This window comes from Ceratina calcarata, unplaced genomic scaffold (genome assembly GCF_001652005.2).
Source record: "Ceratina calcarata isolate Rehan_Ccalc_2016 unplaced genomic scaffold, ASM165200v1 scaffold291.2, whole genome shotgun sequence".
In the NCBI taxonomy this organism is placed as follows: domain Eukaryota; kingdom Metazoa; phylum Arthropoda; class Insecta; order Hymenoptera; family Apidae; genus Ceratina; species Ceratina calcarata.
Genome location: NW_017151492.1, coordinates 553,228 through 577,627, shown reverse-complemented (window position 1 = coordinate 577,627; position 24,400 = coordinate 553,228). Strand labels below are relative to the sequence as shown.

The 24,400-nt window shown below is 41.6% G+C and overlaps 4 protein-coding genes across 12 annotated transcripts in view; 1 reads left to right on the top strand and 3 right to left on the bottom strand.

Moving 5' to 3' along the window:
* The window catches only part of Mxd (MAX dimerization protein), a 181,146-nt gene extending 164,166 nt beyond the window's left edge, over positions 1–16,980 (bottom strand). The window contains exons 1-4 of one of the 6 annotated variants that reach the window (XM_026812621.1): positions 16,593–16,980; positions 14,401–15,272; positions 6,381–6,474; positions 5,140–5,169 (exon numbers count right to left, since the gene is read on the bottom strand). In XM_026812621.1, the coding sequence (XP_026668422.1) occupies positions 5,140–5,169; positions 6,381–6,474; positions 14,401–14,455 (179 nt within the window). In that variant the 5' untranslated portion in view covers positions 14,456–15,272; positions 16,593–16,980. Of the gene's footprint in view, positions 1–5,139; positions 5,170–6,380; positions 6,475–14,400; positions 15,273–15,363; positions 16,570–16,592 lie in introns of those variants that run through there. The other 5 variants (XM_026812618.1, XM_026812619.1, XM_018022654.2 and 2 more) reach the window with 5 other exon arrangements.
* Positions 16,981–17,166: 186 nt separating this feature from the next.
* LOC108623825 (BRISC complex subunit FAM175B) overlaps positions 17,167–24,400 on the top strand; it is a 42,265-nt gene continuing 35,031 nt past the window's right edge. The window contains exons 1-2 of the mRNA XM_018022640.2: positions 17,167–17,393; positions 17,631–17,862. The gene's annotated coding sequence lies outside the window, so the exon portion shown is untranslated. The remainder of the gene's footprint in view (positions 17,394–17,630; positions 17,863–24,400) is intronic.
* Positions 18,167–20,096, bottom strand: LOC108623824 (DALR anticodon-binding domain-containing protein 3). Of its 2 annotated transcripts, XM_018022638.2 has the most exons (5): positions 19,722–20,096; positions 19,008–19,644; positions 18,808–18,941; positions 18,573–18,737; positions 18,168–18,502 (listed from the first exon to the last, which is right to left on the bottom strand). In XM_018022638.2, the coding sequence occupies exons 1-5, from the start codon at positions 19,998–20,000 to the stop codon at positions 18,383–18,385; spliced, it is 1,335 nt and encodes a 444-aa protein (XP_017878127.1). In that variant the 5' UTR covers positions 20,001–20,096; the 3' UTR covers positions 18,168–18,382. The 2 variants fall into 2 exon arrangements, with proteins under 2 accessions (XP_017878126.1, XP_017878127.1); XM_018022637.2 differs by having other exon boundaries at positions 18,167–18,502; positions 18,808–19,644.
* LOC108623821 (protein FAM160B1) overlaps positions 20,185–24,400 on the bottom strand; it is a 6,664-nt gene continuing 2,448 nt past the window's right edge. The window contains exons 1-6 of one of the 3 annotated variants that reach the window (XM_018022624.2): positions 24,114–24,363; positions 22,691–23,752; positions 22,170–22,620; positions 21,671–22,034; positions 20,912–21,412; positions 20,185–20,842 (exon numbers count right to left, since the gene is read on the bottom strand). In XM_018022624.2, coding sequence (XP_017878113.1) covers positions 20,743–20,842; positions 20,912–21,412; positions 21,671–22,034; positions 22,170–22,620; positions 22,691–23,698 — 2,424 coding nt within the window. In that variant the 5' untranslated portion in view covers positions 23,699–23,752; positions 24,114–24,363 and the 3' untranslated portion in view covers positions 20,185–20,742. Of the gene's footprint in view, positions 20,843–20,907; positions 21,413–21,670; positions 22,035–22,169; positions 22,621–22,690; positions 23,753–24,113; positions 24,366–24,400 lie in introns of those variants that run through there. The other 2 variants (XM_018022625.2, XM_026812608.1) reach the window with 2 other exon arrangements.

Sequence of the window (24,400 nt, the reverse complement as noted above, 5' to 3'; positions counted from 1 at the left end):
CGATTTTCATTTGTCCAGACACTTACAAACGGTAGCATATTTATGCATCGATTCGTCGCGTGAAATATCAACGTTTTCGAATTGCGTTCCTAACTCTGGCTCAAATGGTTTCGGCGTCGTCGTAAATAGCAACAGTTGGGAAATTAACATCTGCGGGTCGACGCGAGCGCGTTGGATGGTCAATCTTGAAACGAGGACTCTAACAAATTACGTGGGATCGTCGATCGAAGAATAAAATGTGATAAATATGTATGTTTCAACTTCTGCCCACGCGATAATCATTTTTCCGTATCGTGTATCGCTATTATATCCATTCTTTGTTTCCGTTTAAAATATGAAAGCTGAATGAGTATCTTAATATTAATGAACTACGTTCGAATACGTAGGTTCATATTTACACTTACAAAAGGATTTTTATCTGACTGATATCTGTCCATGATTGTAAAAAAAACCATTGGTGTTGTACGCCCATCGTACAAGGTTTCATTACGTTTGCTATGCAAGTTTTTATTAAAATGCATTATGCATTGATAAAGAATTTTATTTCAACTAAATTTAAATGCAAACGCTTAATTTGGACAAACTCGAGCAGCAGTTTTTCCCCGGTTTCATACGTTCGTTAATTTTTCATTCCCTTCGCATAGGAACATAGAAAGTGCATGAGTATATCATGCATACCGTGCGACGAAGTTTTAAATCAGGTGAAAAATGTTTCGACCGATGCGATGCATAGCTCGAATAATTCTTTCATAAACTACAAGAGCGCAAACGATTTACAATCGCTCGCAGTTATCACTATAGCAGGGCAGCTTTTATGCAGGGACAATAGCTTATAGAGACAATGACTAGAGGCAAGAGGAACCGAATAAAGAATCGGTGATATTTTTGTCAAACTCGGCAGTAAACCACCCGTTACCCGAAAGGGTAAACGTATAAAATTTCCATTGAATTCGCAAAGTCCACGCGCTCGTCCCCCTTTCTTGTTACACGAGTAACGTAAGAAAAATCAGGAAACAAGAAAACGAGGTCCTTAAATTTCACTCGGCCGTCACGCGACAAAGAGTTCCGTTCGTATTGTTTCGTTAACGTGCAGACATCGTGTGGTTATTTCGGTATCAACGGTGCACCAATCTTTTCCACCGGAAATGACTCTTGGCGTAACGAGATATCTCTGTGGAGACTCGTTTCTCGCTACGCACGCATTCTGAACTTCAATCTTCGCTTCAGAGAAATTATCAGAATCTGACCGAGGAATCGTTCGATAACGCGAAATAAATTATTCAAAGAATATCAAAATCGAATTCGACCGACGAGAGTCTCAATGCCGAATACAGCTCTACAAGCAATAATGAATTGATTTCTTTATTACGTTATTGTCTACCTGACGGCCGACGGTAATTAATGGGCAACAAATTAATTTGTATTGACCGTGTAATACGTCAGGTCCGAGTAAATATCGTGAGACGATTGTTTATCGTTGAGGGATCGCTGGAAAATTTCCATTTCGTTCCAGCACTGGGCCGCTTCCGGTCGGCAGTGAACGAGAGAGAATCGTCGCGATCCGTTGGCGAAAACAAATGCAAATTCACTGTCCGCGCGGTGGACGCGGACCGGTGGTTATTATAGCAATTAATTAAAATTCCTGTCATTATACATCCTCCTCCTGCGGGCCATGAAACCATGCGTGAACCGCTCGGCTCGGTTCGGTCACTTTTGCATGCACCCTCGCGTTAAGGCCTTCTGTTCGTGTTTCTGATGACATACTACAGCGATTGGAAATTACCGTGCGCGTACGCAACGGCAATGATACCGAACACGCTTTTGAAAACACGTGAAACGAAAACGGCTACTATCCACGGTAATATGAAACATCCCGTTCCGAGTCTACTTTACTCGAACGCGTCGAATAGGATACGTGTAATTTGTAAATCCTCCCTTCCTTTGGGCTAGTTACATTAATGAGCTACAGAGTATATTTACGCGAGCTGACAGCTCCAACAGGAAACCTCCACTTTTAAGTATACACGCGAACCACCTATAGATATGCAACCTTATCACTGATATCAAAAATATAGCTGGTACTTCATATCTGTTAATCTGAACAGAAGTTATCATATCTTTTCAGACATTCCTGAATACAGAGCATGGATCCACTTATGAACGGATAAGAATTGCAAATTTTATAAGACTTCGTAATAAAATGAATGATTTTAACTCATTTATACGAATGTGCAATGTGAATGTAATACGAAAGAATACAAATAGGCACGCATTTTTACGTCTGATTGTTACAATTCGTAAAGGTTTTAATGGATGAAGGGTACTCTAAAAACCTCGACAAAACACTTTCGATTGAATAACAGAGACGGAGGCAGGGACATTAAATCGAATTGAAAAGGATTGTGGTTTAACAGAGGATCGAACGAAAGAGGTGGAGGAGGCATCGAATATTTCATAGCAGGAGACATGGCCGAGCATCGAGAGTCGCTGTGAATGCGGATCAGTTCTGTAGAGCGTGATTATTCGACCCATTTTGCTTGTAATTCTATCGAGTATAAAGACTGCTTCTATTTGAGGTTTAAGGAAACGTAAATCAAGAGCCGCGGTGAATACGGATCAGTTTTCTAGAATATGTTTACCCGACCTGTTTTCGCATCATAATTCCGCCGAGCGCCAGGGATATCTGTTGCACTGCGATGATGATTTGAAAAAAAAAAAGGAAGAAACGGAGGATCGCGAGCGAGCGCAACCGGTCGATCGAAAAAATTCTTAATTAGCGTTACGACGAACTTCGACTGAATTACGAGTAGTAAGAATAATGAACATGAAAAGTTCGGATCAAGAAGTATTTTCATGGTTCCAGTTCTTCAAAGGTAAATGTAACGTGGCGTTTGAAGGAAGTTGCTCTTTGTAAGAAAGTTCCCGTAGCTAGAATAGTTGCCGAGTTGTACTTCGAAATTCTGCCATGTTAATTCGAACACAAGGAGCCTTAAAGAAGCCCAAGCGAGCTATTCAAATTCAAATGGGCACGCTTGACTATTCCAACAAGTCTCGCAAAAAGAGAGTCTTAACTCAGTTACCTCTACCAACAAAATTTATGTATGTGTTTACTAAAAGAAGATATTTTCACCTAATTTCAGTTATAAAATATGTCCAATGATTTTTTTCTCGTCAATCCGTACGAAGATTATTAACGAACGTTTAAATAGGTACTCGAACAACGTTGAAAGCTTGTAATTAAGCGCGGTATGAGTCTTAAACAGAAAAATGGCATAACTGACCGACACGAGGACCGAGAGGCTTGTGTGCTAGGGATTCAATGAGACCGCCTCGTGGCTGCGTTTGCGTTATGTAACGTAACTACGTGGTGTAACGGGGTGGTTGGCGGTGTGGGCTTTTACATTGTCCGTTTCTGTGCCACGCACCACCTCCCCCTGCCCCCACCTGGGGTGCTTTCGACGCTTGGGGACAAAAAAAAATCGATAGCCTCTCTCCGTACGGTTGGCCGTCTCTCTCTCTTTCTTTCTCTCCCTGCATATACCATCATCCCCCAGCGTGTGTGTCTCCGGTTTTGTGCGCGCCGCGTGTGTGCTCCGTGTACACCGTGTGTACCGAGTTCTCTGGCTGTTCCGGGCATGCGGCAAAAAGGTATACAAGCGAGTAACAAAGCCCACGGTTCTCTTTTTTTTTTTACGTTTATACACATTTCCGACCCTCTGTCACGGCAAGTTTGGCCACGAGAGCGACGAAACACGCGTCACCGAAAAGCTACGAATTGCGGGCGAACCGACTGCACATCTTCTGCATAAATAAATTACGTAAAGCTTTACGACACGTCGACACGTTCAGAAATAATTACATGGGTATTACCGTGAGGTAAGCTTGTCGTTAAAATTTTAACCCACTTTCCCGCGTTGTCGTTTCCACCGGGTCCCATTAAAAATCTCCGCTACATACGAACACACGTATCAGCTCGTGGTATATCACGTCATCATTGCGTTTCATAAATACGTATCGTATTTTATAAAAAATAACCATGTAACAAATCAGACGATAGGTCATTTTTCATTGAAGTTATTTCATGACGACTGCTATTGTATTCTCCCATTTGAGTTACACTTTTATCGAAACTGTTCACGATTTATTATACGATGTATATAGAACGACGTAACGGCTGTTCATAATGATACGCAATGGCGATACGATTCACGGGCGCGATACAATTGGACGCGGGATTTTTTATGTAATTTATGCGAACGAGTAATATGTGCCAGCGTGATGACCCGATTAACCTATCCCCTTTAGGAGCGAGCAACAAATCAAAAGTTCCGCGTGCTCTTCGATGACGATCTAGTGAACCGTTTCGCTTTGATGCTCTCCTCGCGGGAGCGAGAGAACCGGGACGACTTATAAATCACGTCGACAATCGGGGTTAGTGCAGGCACCCTTGGAAACCTGTTCCCCGGAGCGTCTCGTCGGCCATTGTTCCGCTCAATTTCGAACTTTCCTGACCCGCTGTATATAAAAGGGTCGCGTCTAATCGCACGTATCACGCATGTTAATTAACAGACCCGGGGCCCTTTGTACGTCGCGAACAACCACGCGAGATAACCGTAAATTGCTTTCAATTTAACGCGCGAACGACCGGCTGGGGACAATCATTTGTCGGAGGATCGCCAACTGTGCGCACCTCCTCTCGCCGCCTCCGACCAATCATTCTTTTTTTTCCGAGTAGTGCGAACGACCAGATAAAATTAAATTAACCTGCCGACGACTTTCAAATTTCGTATTTTGTTCGCACGAAATCGATGTATATATGAAACCAATCTGTTGTGCAATCCGGGTCCGATCGATACGGATGATATTACAAAATTTTATGTACTCGCTATGTACTCGTTTATATCCCACAAGAAATTAAAAACTGCTAATAAACAAACATTTAGCTCTTTCACAGTTCAATCGACTTCGAATCGTCGATCGTAAAATTCAAGACAACGAATTGAAGACGGCGATCAGTCGAGGTAACGAGAGATCGGCCCTCTTGCACGGTCTTCGTGCAACGTGCTCTCTAATTGTACGAGGAAAACAAAACGAGAGCTCACAAAAGGATTAAGTTAATGAGATAAATGTAGTACTTACCTATTTTTCTCCAGCTCGTTATGAGTCGTCCTGCAGCAGAAAAGAACGTTCTTGTTAGACTTCAAAGCGGTGAAATCGTTTGCTTTGCGATGGTAAGAAAGAAAGGGGAAAAAACGTCGGTTTCAAGACCCAACGAAAATTAAAACCGGCGAAGAATAAAACTTTCGCGTTGCGCACGGAAGTTCTTTTTTTAAATCAAGCACAATCGAGTCTTGATTTTATTTCAAATAAAACAAGAAACTTCTACTTCATGTTAATGAAATGATTTTAAAAATTAAATTTGGAAGCTTGAAAGTTTTCTCGCGAAACAAAAGATAAATCACCATCGCACTACGAGATTTAAAATATCAGCCGATAACTGTTTCACAGTCTGCTTCAATTCTGTGTTGATTAGGGACCGCACTTGAAGCGAGAGTTCGATGACCTCGCGCAGTCATCTGCATTTACGACGAAACGATTTTTAAAACCACATTTTACATCGGCTACGCACAAAACAAGTGGTCGACCTTCATCACGCTGATAAGATATATTCGACAGCGCTTTGTTGCGGTTAACCTTGCGTGATAAATCAGTAAACTCGGTTGCAAGAAAATACTACGACTCTCTAACATCACGACTTTATCAATACAGCTATTTGTAGATGATTGATGCGTAATTTTAAAACGCGAACACATAATCAATTTAAATTTCAAGCTTCCGAATTCGTTAACTCGTAAATACAAACCCATTTATATCATTCATTTGCCAGCCATAAATGTACAATGCAATATTTCATATAATAATTTTCATAATGCTACGATATTTAATACAATGTTTCACATATTAATTGATATAATAATTAATACATTAATTGATACTACATTTTCTACAGCTACAATGACCGATATGACGTTATGTATTTATGTAATAATAAGTAATACACAGAATGTGAGTCAATAAATAATACCATTTGATATGATTAAAAGAAACTTTTTACGGACTTACCATAAGACAGTGCTCATAGATAGAATCCTATATTTTATCAAACAAAAATTTCAAATAGTACTTCATATCAATTTTGTATAATTATTTTGAATGACCAGAGAAATTGATATGATGTAAATGGGTTAAGAGTAGATACGTCAAATTAAATATAATATCGCTAACCGTGGATTTTATAATATTTTAAAAAAAGGACGGTTGTAGAAAGAAACAAGTAAAAACTACATAAAAGCGAAGTCATCGTGTAGAAGGCTACGAACCTGCTGCCCTGGGATTTTTTCGTCTTTGGCCTTTTTGTGATCGTCCGCATATCATCGGGCATCGGCATCGTCGAAGCGTAGCCATGTTCAGCTTCTGCAATGACAAACCAATCGTTTCGGTGAGTTCTTCCGATCCGTTCGCATCGCGCGGATACCAAAAGATATCGGGGGAAGGGGGGGAAGCCTAAGGGGGGAAAAAAGTGCGCTCCGTACGCTCGACGCTCGCTCGCTCGCTCGCTTGTTCGCGGCTTGAACACGACTCGTTAAACCGCGCGTACACACGACCGTGCTGGAATAAAGTCACGTTCCGTCCTGCCGACATAACTTACTGTGGCATTAAAGCCAGTGGTGGGCAACTCGGTTGCTTCGGAGGGAAGCCACGAGCATAGGTGAATTAACTCCGATCCGGTATAAACGAGAAAAAATTAAATACAGAGAGTATGCGACTAACAGTAAAAAGTTCGGAACCAATTTTTTGGCACGCGACTTTAACTAAAACAAAAGTAATAGAAATTACTTTATAATTCTGCCTTGTATAATACAAGTACGCTTTGTCTCGTTCCTTTTGTCACGGTTTCAAAACTTTTAGCCGACGATGTACGTACGTAAACGGTATAATCGTCGCGAAGATATAGCTGGATCTTTAAAGTCAGCTACAAGTAAACATACACAGAGTGTTACGATAACCTTCGGCCTCTGCAATTAACAATACGGGATACCCGGAGCACGAGCTTCCTATCGCTTAACTAGTTTTACGAGCCAGTTATATTTCTGCCACAACTAAATATCCCCGGTCGCTCATTCGACTCTTCCTGTTATCTCACCAAACTAAACAAACCGAAACCAGAGTCTTTGACGGCGTCCACTGCACAGTAGTCAGTTGCAACAGCTGCACATTTCACTCAATACCTCTCACTTTTAATAAAACCGAAAGGAATTCCTGAAATACACGTTGGATATACTATTCCTCAAACAACATTTTTGGCCACCGTTTCGCATTCGCACCTCGGATAATCGCGACGATAAACTCGATTTAATATCAAACCGAGTACATATCATCTATTATTTATATAGTACTTTATATACAACCGTTATTATGCAGATGCATCCTACCATATACATCGATATATTTAATACTTATATGACTATGATGTTTCGAATATATTCTAACGATACCGAGAATCTCTGTGTACGAGGTGAAGGGAGAGGCTTTGCTAGGCTGCTCTCAAGAATCGCTGCGCTGCTCTCGAACTTCAAGAGCACGAGTTGCCTATTGCTACATTAAAGTTTCGCCTGAACATAAACTAGCCACAGGAAAGGGAGAAACCGGCCCCGGGACGCGAAAAGCGCGGAATTTATGTTACGATTTCAGTTAACGCGCGCCGTATACTCGGGGAACTCGCGAGCAACAACTGATGACGGTATCGCACTGAATTTTTGTACAAATCCAAAGTATCCGTCATGAGCATCACGAAAATGTAAATTAAAAGTACTATTAAACATTGATCCGATCTTGTGAGCCAATAACATTCACATTCTGCATCATTTAGTATTCTGTCTTATTAAATAAGTGAAATGTTACCCCTTTACATTGTAATTCATGATAATGAAATGTAATACAGTATCAGTGATCGCTAAGGCTGATTAAATAAATAGATTGAAATGTTAGAAGAGTCTCCGTGGAACTTTTCGTAGAAAATTCGTTAATAAAAAGTATAGTACACTTCTCGAGTGATAATTCACTATCCTCGAGTTGGTAAAACATGATCTTTGACAATTTTCCAACAGGCCATCCGAAAGAGCTCCTCTCATCCGCGAGGGAATGCAAAAACTGTTTGCCTAGGAAAGTGAAATCCGGCGAGAAGAGTCAGACGCGGCGATGCTTCGCATTCTCCAGTTCCTCGCTACGTAGAAATTCTTCCGTCGAGCGACAAAACAACGTTACAAAAATAGCCGCGACTGTAATTTATCACGAAAATTGCGCTCCCGTATGGACGTCGGGTGCGGGCAGCTCGTCCGACTCGAGTTCGGGACGAGAAATTGATACAGTGAAGTTTCGTGTATCTCGATGTTAAACTCATCGAAGAATAAGAACTAATATTTCTCAGAGTATCACGGGAAGAAGAAGTTCCAGGATTTTCTCAAATTCCATGTTAAAACAATATGCACGAGGCAAATAAATGCCTCCTCCACTTTATGAAAATACTTATATGACAATTACATTATATGAAGAACGAAATCTAATAAGACGACTTAACATTTGAAGGTTTACACAGCGGAACTCCAGTTTTATGAACATATTTAATTTACCAATATTCGAGCGTATCATGTAAGCGGATACAGGGAGGACTCCTGGAAGTGAGGACGCAGGATGGACAAAAACTGAACGAAGCGGCGGCGGCGAGGAGGCTAGTCGCCATAACGAGCGGCGTAAATTATAAATGCCTCCTTTCGCCGTGTCTTTCGTCCGATCCTCATCATCGTACAACAGGCTTAATGGCAGTCGGTGAAAAAGAACACGCGCTCGCGCGAGCGTACGGCCACGACATCGACCATCTGTCTCCTCGTGAAAGAAGAAAAGCGTCTCTCGTTCACATGCCATGACCATAAGGCCGCCTCATGCAAAAGAGAAATTCGCCTGGTGAATAGCGCGGCCAAGTTACGGGCGCGTGCAAAAAGAGAGGAGGGGAGGGAGAGAACCTTATGGAACTCGTTTGCGCATTCATAGAGAGAGGGTTGAGCAACCACGCATTTCCAAAAATTCGAACAAAACTGTAGGCTGTACGCTGCGTGGGACCTATGGAACAATGTATCTCGAAAAGAATAGCAGATTCTGTTTCTATCGTCCCTTTTTTCTCTCCGGCTTTCACCAGCTTCTCATGCTTGAAAAATTATTTATGCTCGTTGGGAAACTTAATGCTCTCCTTAGTTAGAAACAACCTAATTAATAAATAGTTAGAGCTGAGAGAATTAGCTCTATAAATGGACAAAATCTATTCTCATTGTAAGATATTAAGAATTGTAATGTTCAGTTCAAAAGAAACTAGATAAAACATTTTAATTAAAAGCACTTTACTGCTATGTGATTCGATTATTTTGACAAATTAAAGGTATTACATTTTGCTCCAATATATTCGTCTAATTTAAAAATCAGTAAGGAACTCGAGTGGAACCTAAAAGTATGTATTGATCACAATATAATAGGAGCTGGTAATTATTGTTTGCAATAGTTGCTACAATAGTTTGGCACTTCACTTCGCATTTCGTATCTAAGTTTGGAGTGAAATTTCACCCATGATAATCTCCAAGGATTAACTACAATTTCCCTTCGCTCGAGACCACATACAACATGTTTTAATGTATTACAACTCACTAAACGTAACAACTAAAACAGTTCATACCTTTCGCCAAGTCTGAACACCGGAAATTCTCTGGATTAACCCAAACAATATAGCATATCGATGATTCCACATGTACAAGTTTTTAAAAAAAAAAATAATATAATTAATTTTTTAAGAAAAAGTAGCAGACGAGGAATTGAAAATTAGCTTCGATACGATCATGTGTCTTGTTTCTCTCCAGACCGGAATCGACGCGGGAGGAACGAGTTCTTCTTGTATAGCACTACAGTCGATAGAAGGAGCTCAGCGTAGTCGGAAATTAAAGTTTCACGTTGATATCCATTGACACTATAAAACTCAGGAGTACCCAGATTATGTTACAGTGTAAAACAGGAATAAGCAGAAGTCGATCGAATATGTTCGGCTAAAGTTCTCACCTACGGAACTTGAAACGAAATTGGAACTGAAATATGCACGGTATACATATGCATGTACTCCATGCATGCAGTACCGAATGAAGCCTAGCATCCTTGACACCCATAATGTTTTACGACTTCGCTTGATTTCATCTATTGACTGTGCCTACATCAACTCGTACGAGTTAAGACGTATGCTACTTTAAGCACACAATGCAATAACTGTTCGTAAATGAAAAATCTTGTAACTGGTATGAGACGCTTAAACGAAAGAATCGGTGGCCATGTTCCACTTCAATAAAAATTTACATTCAGCTGCAACACACTTCTGCATCTCCAACTTATTCGTTCGTTAACCCCTTCGACTCTATCTCTCTCTATTCCTTTCTCTCGACTCCCCCGCCCCCTTTTAACCCTTCCCCCACGTTCCCTCTCAATCCAATCCTTTTATGCCTCCCCGTCTTCCTTCCTCTTTTTCTCTAGAACGCCTCGTCTTCCATCGACTTTCCTTTTTATGAAAACGACAGAAGAATCGGAAACGCGTCGCTGAAATCGTCAACCGAGCAATTCAACGTGAACTCTGCTCTCGACGAGAGCGGAATTCCTCTTTCGCAGGACAACGATTTTATTTTACGTTCGTCGGCCGCACAACTCTCGCGAAATTCGCAAACACCAAACGTGACACTGGTTTAATCCTCCGTAACTGTGTTTCCCTTTGCTTACGATAACAGGTAGTTCTCAAACGAAAAGAACTTGAGGATGTATAAGTTATACACTTAAGCAATGCTAGCATGTGGAATTTGTTATTATAGATTCCTATTACTATTAAAAAACTACCTGCAAAATTTTAAATCAATTCATGGGTTTCTTGAAGAATTATTAGGAGGACCCTTTTTGTATCTGACAACTACATTAGCATATAACTCATTGTATCAATTATACGAAACATTGTATCAATTTCTATAATAATTATTGTATCTTATAAGAAATATAATGAGTTGCTATATCATTCGTTACATAAAACGTTCTACCAATTACTGTACGTCTCATTACATGAAACATCGAAGCAATTTCTTACACGAAAGATGGTATTAATTTTTATTATAGCGTTGTACAATGCAAATGGGTCAACTGTCTTCCATTCTTCTATCAAGTGAATTAAATAGGAATGATGTATGAGACCAATTAATTTCGGGTGGACCGTAATAACGGTTATGTCGTTTCCGTGAATTTTTTTCCAGGGAAATCGTGCCAAATAGACCGATTAAAATAACGTAACAACCTTATCTCGCGTACCCTCGAGCAATAATAGTTAATGCTCGATCGACGATCCGTCGTGATTCCCCCTCGCCCCTTGTACTTCTATCTGCCCCTATCTGCCTTGACGAGAGTGCGGCCAATAAACCGAAAGCTCTTTCTGGGTCTTGCCTATGTAGTATATGCTCCTCGTGAACAAACGCGCGCACGGAGAACGTCCCTCTCCGGTTGGTTCGCGTGATGCGAGCTTAAACCACGAGAGATCGATGCACGAGAACGGAGTAGAGTAGGGTGAGCGTAGAAACAAAGAAGCCGTTCTTTTGGGGTGTTAGCCCGAACATGTGTTCAACGCGAGTGTAAGTGCGTGCATATCAGAGTTTTAAGACGGCTAAAGCGAACGGTACTACATGATACGATTTCTGAATATTATCATCACGATAACAGGTGTACTTGCTCTTTACGGCTCTATTTTATTAATATTAACAAATAAGCATAAGTATCTCACGACGGTTAAATCTGTCTACAGCTATACTGTGCACATACTAACTTGTGCATATGAGTACTGTATACGCGTGTGTGTATCCGTACGTGGACCTAAACAGAGTAGCTATACGTGATGCGAGTGCTCTGTACTCGGTACCACGAGAATCTTAAGAGAAACAGGAAAGAATTACGACACCGTAAATCTCGAAAGGCTATTCGAAAGCGAAATGTGGCGTCGCGGAAAAATGCAAGGCGACAGCCGTTTATTGTGATCTGTGTATTTTTGTTATTTATGTCACGTGCGGCTTTCGCCACGGCGAAAACAGATTTGTAACGCTGGCAGCGCCGGCTATTAGTATCGGTTACGTGACAGCGAATTTAAAAGAAAACCGTGAAAAAAAGAGGAAACGACTTTAATATAAAGCGTTACGTCGCGCCGCGTAGCCGGGGATGGAACAGAGGATTGTTTACGAAAACATTCCTGTGAATCATCGACGAGACAAAGTGGCCGCAGAGATATTCATGCAAATGCGGCCAATAAGTTCGCGCCGATAACAAGTCGTTCTCAATTAAATCACCATTAACTGGTGCGTGTTGTTCTAGAAAACGGTCCCGAGCAATTGCTACGGCAGTCGGCAACCAAATTAAACATTTACCTCAACCTTGAACCTTATCAGTTCAATTATCTGCAAATTTAATTATCGGACGCTTGCTTTCAATACTCTCGATACCGTCTATAAATAGGGGTTCTATTTAAATAAGAATTAAAAGGGAAAATAATAGAAAGCGATTGGTTATTCGTTATACGTTATCGATATGCAGAAAATCAAATCATTTACGTAGCTGACAATAACAATTTCACGCTAATATCAAAGTAATACTGACTGTAAAACATCAAGAAATGAAAATGTTCTTCAGACATCTTTAAATTAACTTCATATTGATATTGATGATGTTCTGACTGATATTCTCGCTGTTGTCTATTAAAATTAGGCGTTCACAGAATTTACGGAGACGCGTAACGCATTGTTAACTGGAACAAATTTAATTGGAAGCCGTTAAAACTCTCGCCATAGAATCAGTCCCGGGAAGTTTATTATCGAACCGTGTACAAGATCCGTGGTGCAGCGAAATGCAAGAGAAATGAGATAACGCGAGAATTCAGCACGCACGCACGCGGCCGAGCAAACGCAGCATCGGGCTACGTCGCAACGGTATTATAAGTGGAGTGATAAAATGAGATCATCGTTACCGCTTCCCCGCGCTCACTCACGCACACCTACACCCTATCTGTTCGCACTCGTACACTAGCACGTAGGCGACCTACGCGCACATCGACGCGTCCGTATCGCGTGTATCGCGAAAAAACAGAACGCCGCGTATGTATTCGCCCGATGTGTTTACCGCTCGTTGGCCGAAAAACGAACGTGCACCGCGACACGATGGCTACACAATTCAGCCAGTATATACATACGCTACTTACGCGTTGCGTCAGAGAAGCGCACATAACGGCGAAGGTCATACGTTCCAAAATACACGGAGCGTAAAGGAAAAAATCTCGACGAATGTATTTAATGAACGCTTCGACTGTTCCAATAAAATTCCTAAACCACATGTTTACCACTCGACTGGAATAACGACTGATGGAGATCATAAAAATAATATGTCCTACAGCAGGGCTTCTTAAACTATGGGTCGCGACCCCAAATGGGGTCGCGTAGCAAAATTTTGACGACTGTAATGGTAACTCGCAATCATAAATGGGGTCGTGAATGACAAAAGTTTAAGATGCCCTGTCCTACAGTGTTCACGGATTCATTGAATAAACCGCATTGATTGAACCAAGTACATAGTTTTCTCTCGGAGCGTATTAGTGAATATCCTACCAGGAAACGTTTCGAACGCACGTGTGCGTATTATATATTTAAAGAACAATCAACGTTGATAATATTTTTCCGTAAAATATGAATCAGACTTCAGTTCCAGGCAACCATCGCGATATCGGTAGAAAGAAAAACCGCGAACGTAGAAGCAGTGAAGCTAGGAAAGGCGTAATAACAAAGGTCGCCTTCCGAGATCCAGCGACGGCACACGCGCGTTCGTTGCCATGTGCCAATGACACGGCACACGAGTGTACGTACGGCGACTACAGTGGAACTTCGCAATGTTCGACGGGCGCAGTAGAAAAAGGCGCATATGTACGCACGCTACAGACAGAAAGTTCGGAAGCATCGTAACTCTCGAAGGATAGATCACTAAAGGAAAATAAGAAAAGTAGACGTCAGAGTTCGTCTTTTATAGAATAAAACGTGACTTACACAGCCGGCTGCAGACAGTTTAAAAAATGCAAGCTATCCTATTATTTAAAACCTTCGGACAGATAGTTAATTATTTATGAAAACGGACGTTTATTCTGAATATCGTCGGATTCGTTACTCGACTTATGCTAGAAGGAAAATGCATGAAAGTTGACGGTTCTCCGTCGATGATCGAATGTAAATGCGACAGGGTTTTAATACTCACCTCGTTCCCTTCGTTCAATATACTCGGCGGCCTGTAGTAGGGCAGCAATGCTCATATTTTCCCGGTTTGGCGTAATTCTGGCGGCTTCGGTTCACTACTCTTTCCCAGCAATACCGGTACACACACCGACGATTACAGCCGCGCGCGGACGATGCAAAACGCACACGATAAAACGTTCAGAGGCGCACACCACGAGAAACAGCGATAGTACCGTATACACCGCGGCGATCCGTTGTTGTTGTTATTGTTGTTGATGTTGGCTAACGCTGGTGTTGCCGTTTCTCGAACTTTTCTCTCTCCGGCCGCCTGTTCAACCGCCTCTCCTTTTTCCTCCCCCTCTTCCACCACCTCGCCACCTCTTCCTCCTTTTTCTCGTCCGTCCGCGCGCCTCGCTGGCTGCGTTTGCTTTAGGTGCACGTAACACACACGCACGCCAGACTAGCCCGATTTCAAACGCGCACTAGATTCGCGGACGGCAAATCGATGGCCAGGCCTCTTCAACTGCGATACGCATCAAGAATCGTCTTTATTCCGTTTTTACTTTATCCTTCTACTCGACGGTCTCCTCGAGTCGACTGTTTTCGCGGTATCGGTTTACTCCCTCGCAGCTTGTTTTCAACGTAGACGACTATCTCGCTCGCAAGTTCCTCTCTATCCTACTCTCCAAGTTCCTCTTGCCCTTCTTCTTGCACGCTGGTTCACGTACCTTTCCCCTATGTTCTATACGTGTCTTTCTCTCCCCTTCGACGGCGTTTCACTTCACCTCTCCGTGGCGTTATACTCGTCTCCTTTTCCCTCGTTCTTTCTTTCTCTCTGACTTAGTGACCTCTCGTCGGTTCTCTTCTTTCTTCACCTTCGTTTCACAACATTCACTACGATCACACCAAAGATCACACGTGAAAAAATGGAGAATCAACGGACCGATAGGATATGGTACCCGAGGCGAGAGAGAATACGACGCACCGCTGCTCCAACACTTCCTTACACGGAGTCGCGTGCGAGCGAACCGAAAGCGTGCGAACGATATAACGCACGACGACAAAACAGAGACGGGAAGAGAACGCGCGAGAAAACGAACGAGCGCGAATAGTGCAATTGGAAAGAGGTACACTATAGTACAGTCACTAGGCGAGTCGAAAGGGTCGAGATTACGCGTGTCGCTAGTATAATTTATCGCGGACGCGAGCGGACGAATGCGAAAGAGCCTGACCTCGATCAGCGCACACGGCCGGGTGGTTCTACCCGCAGATACGCGAGTTGCTTGACGAACTATGTATTATTTTTGGTCGGGACACCGAGCGATCGTGTACAGCGTGCATGTGCATGCGACCACTTTACGTGCCGGCTACTTGTTTTGTGCAGCGTCCTTGAACGCGTAGATCTCACCAAGAACCGTGCATCGAACGGCCAACGGAACGAATCTATATACAGCGATAAATAATCCGTACAGTCTACGAATTATCGTCTAATGCGTAGTCACCAAAACGGAACATAATACAATAAGGCCCGACGCGCGATTCTGAAATTGATATTTTAATCGAACCGATCGATTTTTCTTGACGCACACACGCGTAACTCGGTCAGCTTCGCGCGAGGTGAACGATTCCGATAAAACTCGCGCAGTATGCGTTTAGTTCGCGGCAACGAAAGGACACATACGCAGAGCAATGTACCAATAAAACCGCAACTTACTCGTCAGAGAAAATGTACGTTGTCACGTATAAAGTACACGGTGAATCTTGTAGAAATTCGCATGATACGTGGCCAATCACGGTAATGCTCGGTACTCGCGTGTTTCACGTTCACGATGAGCACACAGAAAGGCGCTCCCTTGATTCTGTTCCCGACTGGATTGCAAGCGACTTTTAGTATACATGCACATTATACCACCGCACAAACACGCCTATATGCACACGCGCGTAAACCCGAGTGAAAATACGTGTATATATGCGATCGGTAACGAGTGTCGTGTTCCCATACGTGAAACAACAACGGGCAACACAGTGGGTACGTGCATGCACACACGTCCGCCGTTTACAGAGAAACGTCGTTGCGTGAATACAGCGCGAGGCGAACTGATACGCAATAAGTACGCGAAGCAACCTTAAGAATCACGCGAGTGTATACCGTGTATCTGGCAACACGTTAACACTCGTTTCTGACAACAGAACCGACGTTACCGTCGTGTATACCTATTCGCTGTGTATGGACGTGTACCAAGAAAACGCGTGCGTACGTATGACGTCGAGGACCGAGTGTATTTCGACCCTATCGTCCACCTAGTGACATTTGGCACGCCGGATATGTTCGCTCACACACGAAAGTAGGCGCAGCTGAGCGACGACGTAAAGAAAGACGGTCACTGTGGGTCGGCACTGCCTTAACACTACTACTGCACAGGTTTTCGCGGGTACAAAGGGGGTCTAGTCAGGACAAAGAAAAGGTGGCTCGAACTGACCGACGACGACGAGCCCACAAACCCCCGACGACGACGACGACGACGACGACGACGACGACGACGACTACGACAAGCCGACGAGCGAGCGACAGCCTGATACCTCCGCACTTCGCGAGCACTCTCACGCATTTATCGATGTCAAACGTCTCTGCACCGTAGAAGCACCAGGCGTCGTTTCTTACGTGACCGCTGATTGGCCGAGTCGTGCGCGAGTGCACTACCCTGACCAATCGACGTCGACAACACGGCGCTGCCGTACGAGCCGCCACCAGCACCGGTTGTGTCACGTGAATCTCATGCCCGAAAACAAAACAAACAGCTGGCTTCCTTACACGCCTGCCTCGCTCTCTTGCACGCTACCGTACGTTGCGTGTGCTTTCGATGCACGATATTTGTGGACTGGCTACACCCTTTTCCATCTACGATGCACTAAAATTGACAAACTGTTAACATTGGAATAATATATCGATAACACGCGCCTCTGCTGCCGATCGCATCAGAAATCAGGTGTCGACGATCGAACAATTTTTACTTCGTAAGTACACAATTTTTAGGCTTGTCAGACTTCTTACTACGTCTTCTTCTGATCGTATAAAAACAGTAGTCTATGTACCGTTCGTGAGATTCTATCGAGCATAAAAGCTTCGCAACATCATTTTAGCTTTCACTGCGTTAACTATTTTAAGAATAGCGCGTTTGAAAATTCATATAATCGCGCCATCTCCGGAATCACACTTAACCGTCACTCATACTTTTTAAATTGGTATTTCAGTATCTATTGGGATCTACGCTGCGTCCGGCATGGTGTTTGAATCTAATGGATTTATGGTGCGATTCGATAGCAGTTGAATGATTTAATGAGTTATAATAGTGTAAAGTGATAAATAAACATCGGAGGGATAGAATATTGAATCCTGTGCAGATCGCTGCGATTTTCATCAAAGGTTAGATGAATTTCCTCGGGAGGACAGTTGCTGTTCCTACGTAAAGCTGACGACCAATTTGTAAGTACGAACAATATGTCATTTTTACGTATATTGTATTTGATTTCAATAATAACAGCGAAAATTTGGAGGAACGCAAGCATATATTTATTAGTACATGTGTTTGAATGATTTTTGTTGTTTTTACTTCCTAGGGTAGTTATTCTTTTGCTTTGGTTCGATTGTGATACGAAAATCTGCATTTGCAATATGTTTATGAGTTATATATTTTGAATTAACATTTTTTCTCGAAAATGTACAATTAAACGTAATTGAATCAATATTTCGAATAAACTACATCGAAAATATAAATTATACACTTTTGTATAAACTTAGGTTAAACAATGGAAATGGACAAGGTTACTTTTCTTACTTTGTCTTTATAAACAGTTTTATTTTTTAATAAGTTACTGATTAAACAGGTACAAAATATAAATTGAGCTATTGTTTGATGAATCTCATAAATTTATTTTTTTCTCTTCTGTTCACAATTGATGAATGGTTTCCTTGAAGTCCTTGCATAAAAATGCATAAAACTGTATTACATTCTTGACACAGGGTGAATATCAAGTATTGCAAGTGCATTTCGAAGTACAACTTGCAATGCATGTAACATGTACAGTCTTGCAGTCATTGTTGGAATCAAATGATCATATGCTTCCTATAATCAAAGTTACATGAATCAGTAATTGTAATTAGATTGTATATATTAATTAAGAAGCAATACTAACAATTAAAATCCTAGTCTTACGGTAATAGATACTGAATTTTGAGCATAGTCTTATAAGAAATATGCATATGGCTTGTGGACATGTTTGAAAGGGTTCATATCTCAAACAGTCCTTTATCATTAATTGATACCTAATAATAAAATTATAGACAATTTCCCACTCGTCCTACAATTTAGAAATTTGTTAACACACCTTTCTCTTCTAAAGATGATTTAGAAATCTTTAAGTAAAATACCTCTTGGTTCAATAGAGAAAAATCTATATTATTGATGTGTGGCAAATTAGGATATTCTCCTCTTGATACTTTATCATTATATTTTTCAATAATAGCTGATATTCTCGCTGCATTATACAATATGAATGATGCACCTAGAAAACTAAAATAATATGAGATATTTATTTCTTTTGATTCTCTAGTAAAATTATTACAAGAACCTTTTGTATTTGTAGTAGCTTTGTCAGTCGCAAAATTGCCACATCCAATAAAAACAGGATGGCTTGGTTTCACAGACAGTAATTCAAACGTAACTGCTGCATTCGCAAGATTTTTAAGGAAATACTCTTCTGTATTTAGATTACACTCTTGCCCTTCAAAATACTTGTGTTCATTTAATGCCTTCAACTCTTTGATTTTGTTCTGAACATAGTCCTGCCATGTTATCTGTGTCTCTTTACAATTTGTTTCTACAGTTTTCACAACGCCACATATACATTTCACATAATTATCTTCTACATTTCCTTGGGATTTAGACGTGAATATAAATTTGTAATCAGCATGCTCGTCGGATATTTTGCAACCATGTAGATTTAGAACTCTTTCGGTAACACTTTGTATCAATTGTAATCTTTTACTTGTCAATTCTGATTCTTTATCCTCGATTGATTTTAAACTATAAACTTTGTTTACTGGAGAAGTCCTCCCAAAGTCACATTTAGATGATACAGCTTCCTTGATTGATTGTTCTATAAGAGGAGCACGTTGCAAAAATAAGCATACTCTTTCTCCTTTTAAGAGATACTTCTCTATTTTTATTGGCCAATTGCTACTATACGATATTAGCAATTGCAGAACCTAAAAAGAACAATATTATTCGTAGACTTAGGTTATGTTTATTTGCCTTAAAATACTTATTTCCTTTATTATTTCACCTTAACTGAGACATATTTATCAGTTTTGTCGTTTATGTCACCAACATGTTTGTGGAAAAAATGTTGCAAAATTGTTGCACACTTCTCAGCGCATTTATCTGTGTTTTTTAACGAGCTTTCCCATGCTTTAAGGCTAAGCAGGAAATATAATTCACCATTTATGGCTAGATTTTCGTTATTTATTTTAACAACTGAAGTATTCTTACAATAATTATCACTTAAGTAGCAAGTTATATTCTTTGCAAGTGTTTGTATACAAATGGGCGATGTGTTATCCATTTGTAACTATAGGTATGTCAGGTTAATCCTGAATCCCAATAAGAAACAGCTGTGAACTGTGAACTACCACTACCACGTAGCTTCACGTATAGAATATCATCAGCTGATTTTTGTTTATTTCTATACGAGTCGGTAGGTTGACAGTTCTTATTACTGAATAAGGTTTGTTGAGTTAAAATTGGAATTAGTTTTCAATATTTTCTTTATTAGAGTCACAAATCGCGAATTGTGCAAATAAGTGATTGTAAATATTAATATTAATGTAATACTTGCTATACTTAAGGTACACGTATATCTTACAAAGTTCTTACGTTATTCCACCTGTAACAAAAGTTGCAGAGTCTGAAGGTCGCGTGCAGAAAATAAATTGAACGTAAGCGTTTCTTGTACATTAAAAAGAATAGTTTAAGAAATGTATCACAGAATCGTAGCGCTTATTAATAGTGAACTCGATGAAGGAAGCCAAATACTGCAATTTATCGAAAATTAAGAGAAAATTACCTTTTATACTACTACAACTAGAAACATTACAAACGTTGTAAATCAACATTGAAAAATCGCACTTTAAGACCCTTCAGATCTCGTAAATAATGTCTTCCTTACTGATTCGACGCATCACAAGAAATAATTTTCTATTTAAAGCTCCTAGGCTCGACTGTTGGTCGGTTTTAGTAAATTTACTCGACCATAGTACAGTAATTGAATTCTATAGTTTATTAATTATTTTCTTTGATATCGGTTATCACATGGAGTGGTGGTACTTGACATACGCTATCGCAGCCAGTTCCTTGCAGAATTCTTCCGTCACGATCACGCTCTCGAACAGAATATTCTCCTTATCCCTAAAGATAAACGCATGTAACATTGTTCACTCGTTAGAAATTGTCCGTCTATCTTTTGTACGTACGTACCCGTCGTGAGAACAACCTTCTAGCAAGCGTTCACGCGTCTCCTTTAGCATTTGCTTGTGGTCCGGCGTCTTTGGTACCTCGTGTACCAGCTGCTTAATGACTTTTTGCAAGCAGATGAACAAGTTCTTCGTGCCGGGTGCCAACGGTAGTAACGGATTCAGTAAAAATTCGTGCAGGTACGGATGAGGTAAAAGCGCCAGCCTCGAGATCACGACGGTCAACTGTAGGTTCACCTCGTACTTTTGCCTTGGTATGTTCGCCACCTTCTCGAAGAGCATCGTAATGAACGGTCCCATGTAAAATCGCACGGAACAGTGATCCGCTTCCGGTCTGGAGTCAGAACTCGCGGAGTCGTCGACGGTAACAGCCTCGAGCGGCCAGGCCATCAGCGAGCAGTCGATCAAGACAGTAGAATACTGCCTCTCCAAGTCAGCCATGTACCGTTCGTAATTGTTCACGTCCGTGTCCGTTTGTAGATACCGCGGGATCAAGGACAGAAAACTGAGAAACATAATTCATGTTAATTAAGTGAAAGATCTTATTTAAATATTATACATATGTCGTGATATTTATGTAGTCAATTATAATTGAGAAAAATTATTGACTGTAAAACGTAGCAATCTTAGTACGAAGGTATGCGAATGTCAATTGACGATGATTTGAAGAAAGAGTTAGTCAACAAAGCCACTAACAATGACTTATTCAAACGACTGGAGTTCCAAACCGGAGTTATTTGTCCGCGCGTGGAACGTTTCTTACCAGTTTACAATCCTATGAATGTTACTAGGTGCCAATGTTCGACTATGATTTTGCTCGTAGGAGAGGTCTAACGATCCCTTCTTCTCCCTCTCTCTTTCGTCCTCTTCATCGCTCCAGGATGCGATCGCACTATCCGCTGCGGTGTTATCATAATAGCCTCGCGTCGATAAGTACACCAATACGAGACAGTGTAACATATGCTCGTTCCGTTTCTCTATCATTTCCTCGAATAATTTCAAGGTTTCCAGCGTTAAATCATCGCTGTCGGTGAAACAATTGTCTATAAGCCTGTGCAGCACCGGCGATGTCCATACATTCGGTATCTCTGGTCCTCTGTCGTGTCCGACCAGCCAGTAGCTCATTTCTAAAAGGAAATCATATCGAATATAAATTTCATGCATTGATAAATGCATATTGTTATTATTGAAAGAAATTCCCATTTACGTTTCAATTTCTAAATTAATATTACTAATATTTTATTTACATTAATATTTTATACCTGTGCATAAAGCCAGGGATGTTAGTTCCTTTAAACATTTGGTAACCAACGCTGTAATAAGAAGCACGTGATGCTCGGAAAGAGCTGGCGTGACGATCTTCTCCAAGAAATTCACTCTGATGCTCTTCGCCAATGTTTCCGCCACGTCCGGATGCGCTTCTCGTATCAGTTGATTGCAGTAGTCGAACCACATGAAAAACGCGGCGACTTGTCTGCACCCGGAGAACTTTTTCTCCTTCGTCCACGCCGGTGAATCTAAGCCCCATGTAACGTCTACGCCGTCGATCTCTGCTGGATCGACGTGCGCTGGAATGGCGTTGAATAAACTTTTTAATCTATTCGGTATTAATATCGCTAAGTCGCTGTGTGCTATCATTTGTGCGAACGACGAATCTTCCAACGACGCGAGAACCATTATCCCCTCGCAGGCTCTTATCCTCACAGTATTGTCCTGCGCGCAAAACATTTTTATTAGTTTTCTTTGTAGGAAAATCTTATTTTTTATACCAAATCCTACTTACCGCGGTATATATGTAACTCAACAAGGCATCCAGTAGAAGGCATTTCGATTGTTGCTGCGGCTTCGGCCTCAGCGGACTCCGATCTTCGTCCATGCAACTCGAATCCTCGTATGCACCTCCGTACTCACCGTCCAACCTGAGATCCTGAAGATTTCGCAAGTGCGTGTCTATCTCATTCATCAGAGTCACGTCTTCGGCCAGTTGCGAGTTGTCGTAGTCTCGCGAGTCAGAGGACTGCGCCGTGACACCCGAATTATTATCGCAGATAGGTATCTGAATCACCGGGCTCGAGGACTGCGAAGCGTTCTCCACCTCTCGGGAAGATACAGATCTGTTGGATTGACTAGATGATCCTCTCGTCGTCTCATTCTTGCTGGACGAACTGTTAAAATCGACGGACCGACGCGTCCTATCGTTCTCCGAATTGAACAAATTCGGGCTTATCAGGGTCACCGCTTGGGTATCCAGCGGCTCGAACAAGGGATTAAACGTGTTTCTTCTCCTAGTTGGTATGTAGGTCACTTTCTCGACTTCAACCCTCTCGGAATTCCTTCTCTCGGACGTGTTCTGTCTTTGAATACTCGGGGCGTCGTTTATGATGTTGGTCACGTGGGGATACTTGCAGACTAGAAAGCAGAGGGTGAGGAGGAACTGGACCTCTTCGGCCTCCATTGGCGAGGGTGGGTTTCCGTTGCAAAGGGCGACTAATCGTTGCACCGGGCCGTAAATCGACGTGTGATGTAACAGGGGATATTTCGATCTTCCTAGAAGTTTTCGTAAAAAGGACAGACATACTGCCCTCATTCCGGGTGGGGTCTCCGCGCTGGCTAACGTAGCCAGCAGGTCCAATAATTTGTGTTGCAACAGGTACTCCAGGCATGGTCCTGGCTCGTTTTCCTCTTTCTCCTCTTCGAGTAGTATCTCCAATAATCTGTCCAAGTGTCGCGGTATACCTGTAGTTTGTATGGGCACCTTGCAATCCGTCAAGTGGTTCACATAGAAGTTCATAAGCTGCTTCCAGTGATAAGTGAAGTCTTGTAGCGGCGTCGCTGGCGGTGCTATCTGCGGATAAGAGAAATTTATCGTTATCTTCGATCATCGCGAACAGGTAATAATGAAAACAACGATATCAGGATCGTATTACGTCGTGCACGTTGAGGAAAGACAAGTAGGATATGAAACACGGTAATTTATTGAACGTGCACATGTTAATAAGTCTCGATCAATTATTCGTCAGATGCAACTCGAAATAATTACATAAGCGACTAAATATAACGGCGTCGAGTGGAAAAAATATAGAGTGGTCGTAAAATAAACTATTAGAACATATCGATGAACATATCTAAGGGATGAGAAGGTCATCGTTTAAAATTGCAATCATAGTTACGTGAAGTATGGTTTGTCGTCAGGAACTTTGATTTACCTGTCTATTGTAAAATGTAAAATGCGTTTGACCCTGAATGACGTTGCAACAAACGGTGCTTAATGCTTTAATTTAAAACGCAGCTATAATTCACGTATCAACTATACATGTCCACTCGATGTTTCAATCAGAGACCACACACATACGTGCGTTTACTGCACGGTTACACCGGCGTTTGTATCATTTCGCCGGCGGCAAAACGAGCGCGGTTTAAATACGCCCCATGCGTAGTCTACGGGGACCCATGAGAAGGAAAGTGGTTGCTATCCGCTGATAGAGGCTTATCG

What these genes read in the sequence shown, in the direction of transcription:
- LOC108623824 (XM_018022637.2), bottom strand. Translation starts at nt 20,000, where the DNA reads ATGGATAACACATCGCCCATTTGTATACAAACACTTGCAAAGAATATA. An exon ending in TTTCTCTATTGAACCAAGAG is followed by an intron (nt 18,738 to 18,807) that starts GTATTTTACTTA and finishes TCTAAATTGTAG; the next exon opens with GACGAGTGGGAAATTGTCTA. An exon ending in GTAAGACTAGGATTTTAATT is followed by an intron (nt 18,503 to 18,572) that starts GTTAGTATTGCT and finishes CTTTGATTATAG; the next exon opens with GAAGCATATGATCATTTGAT.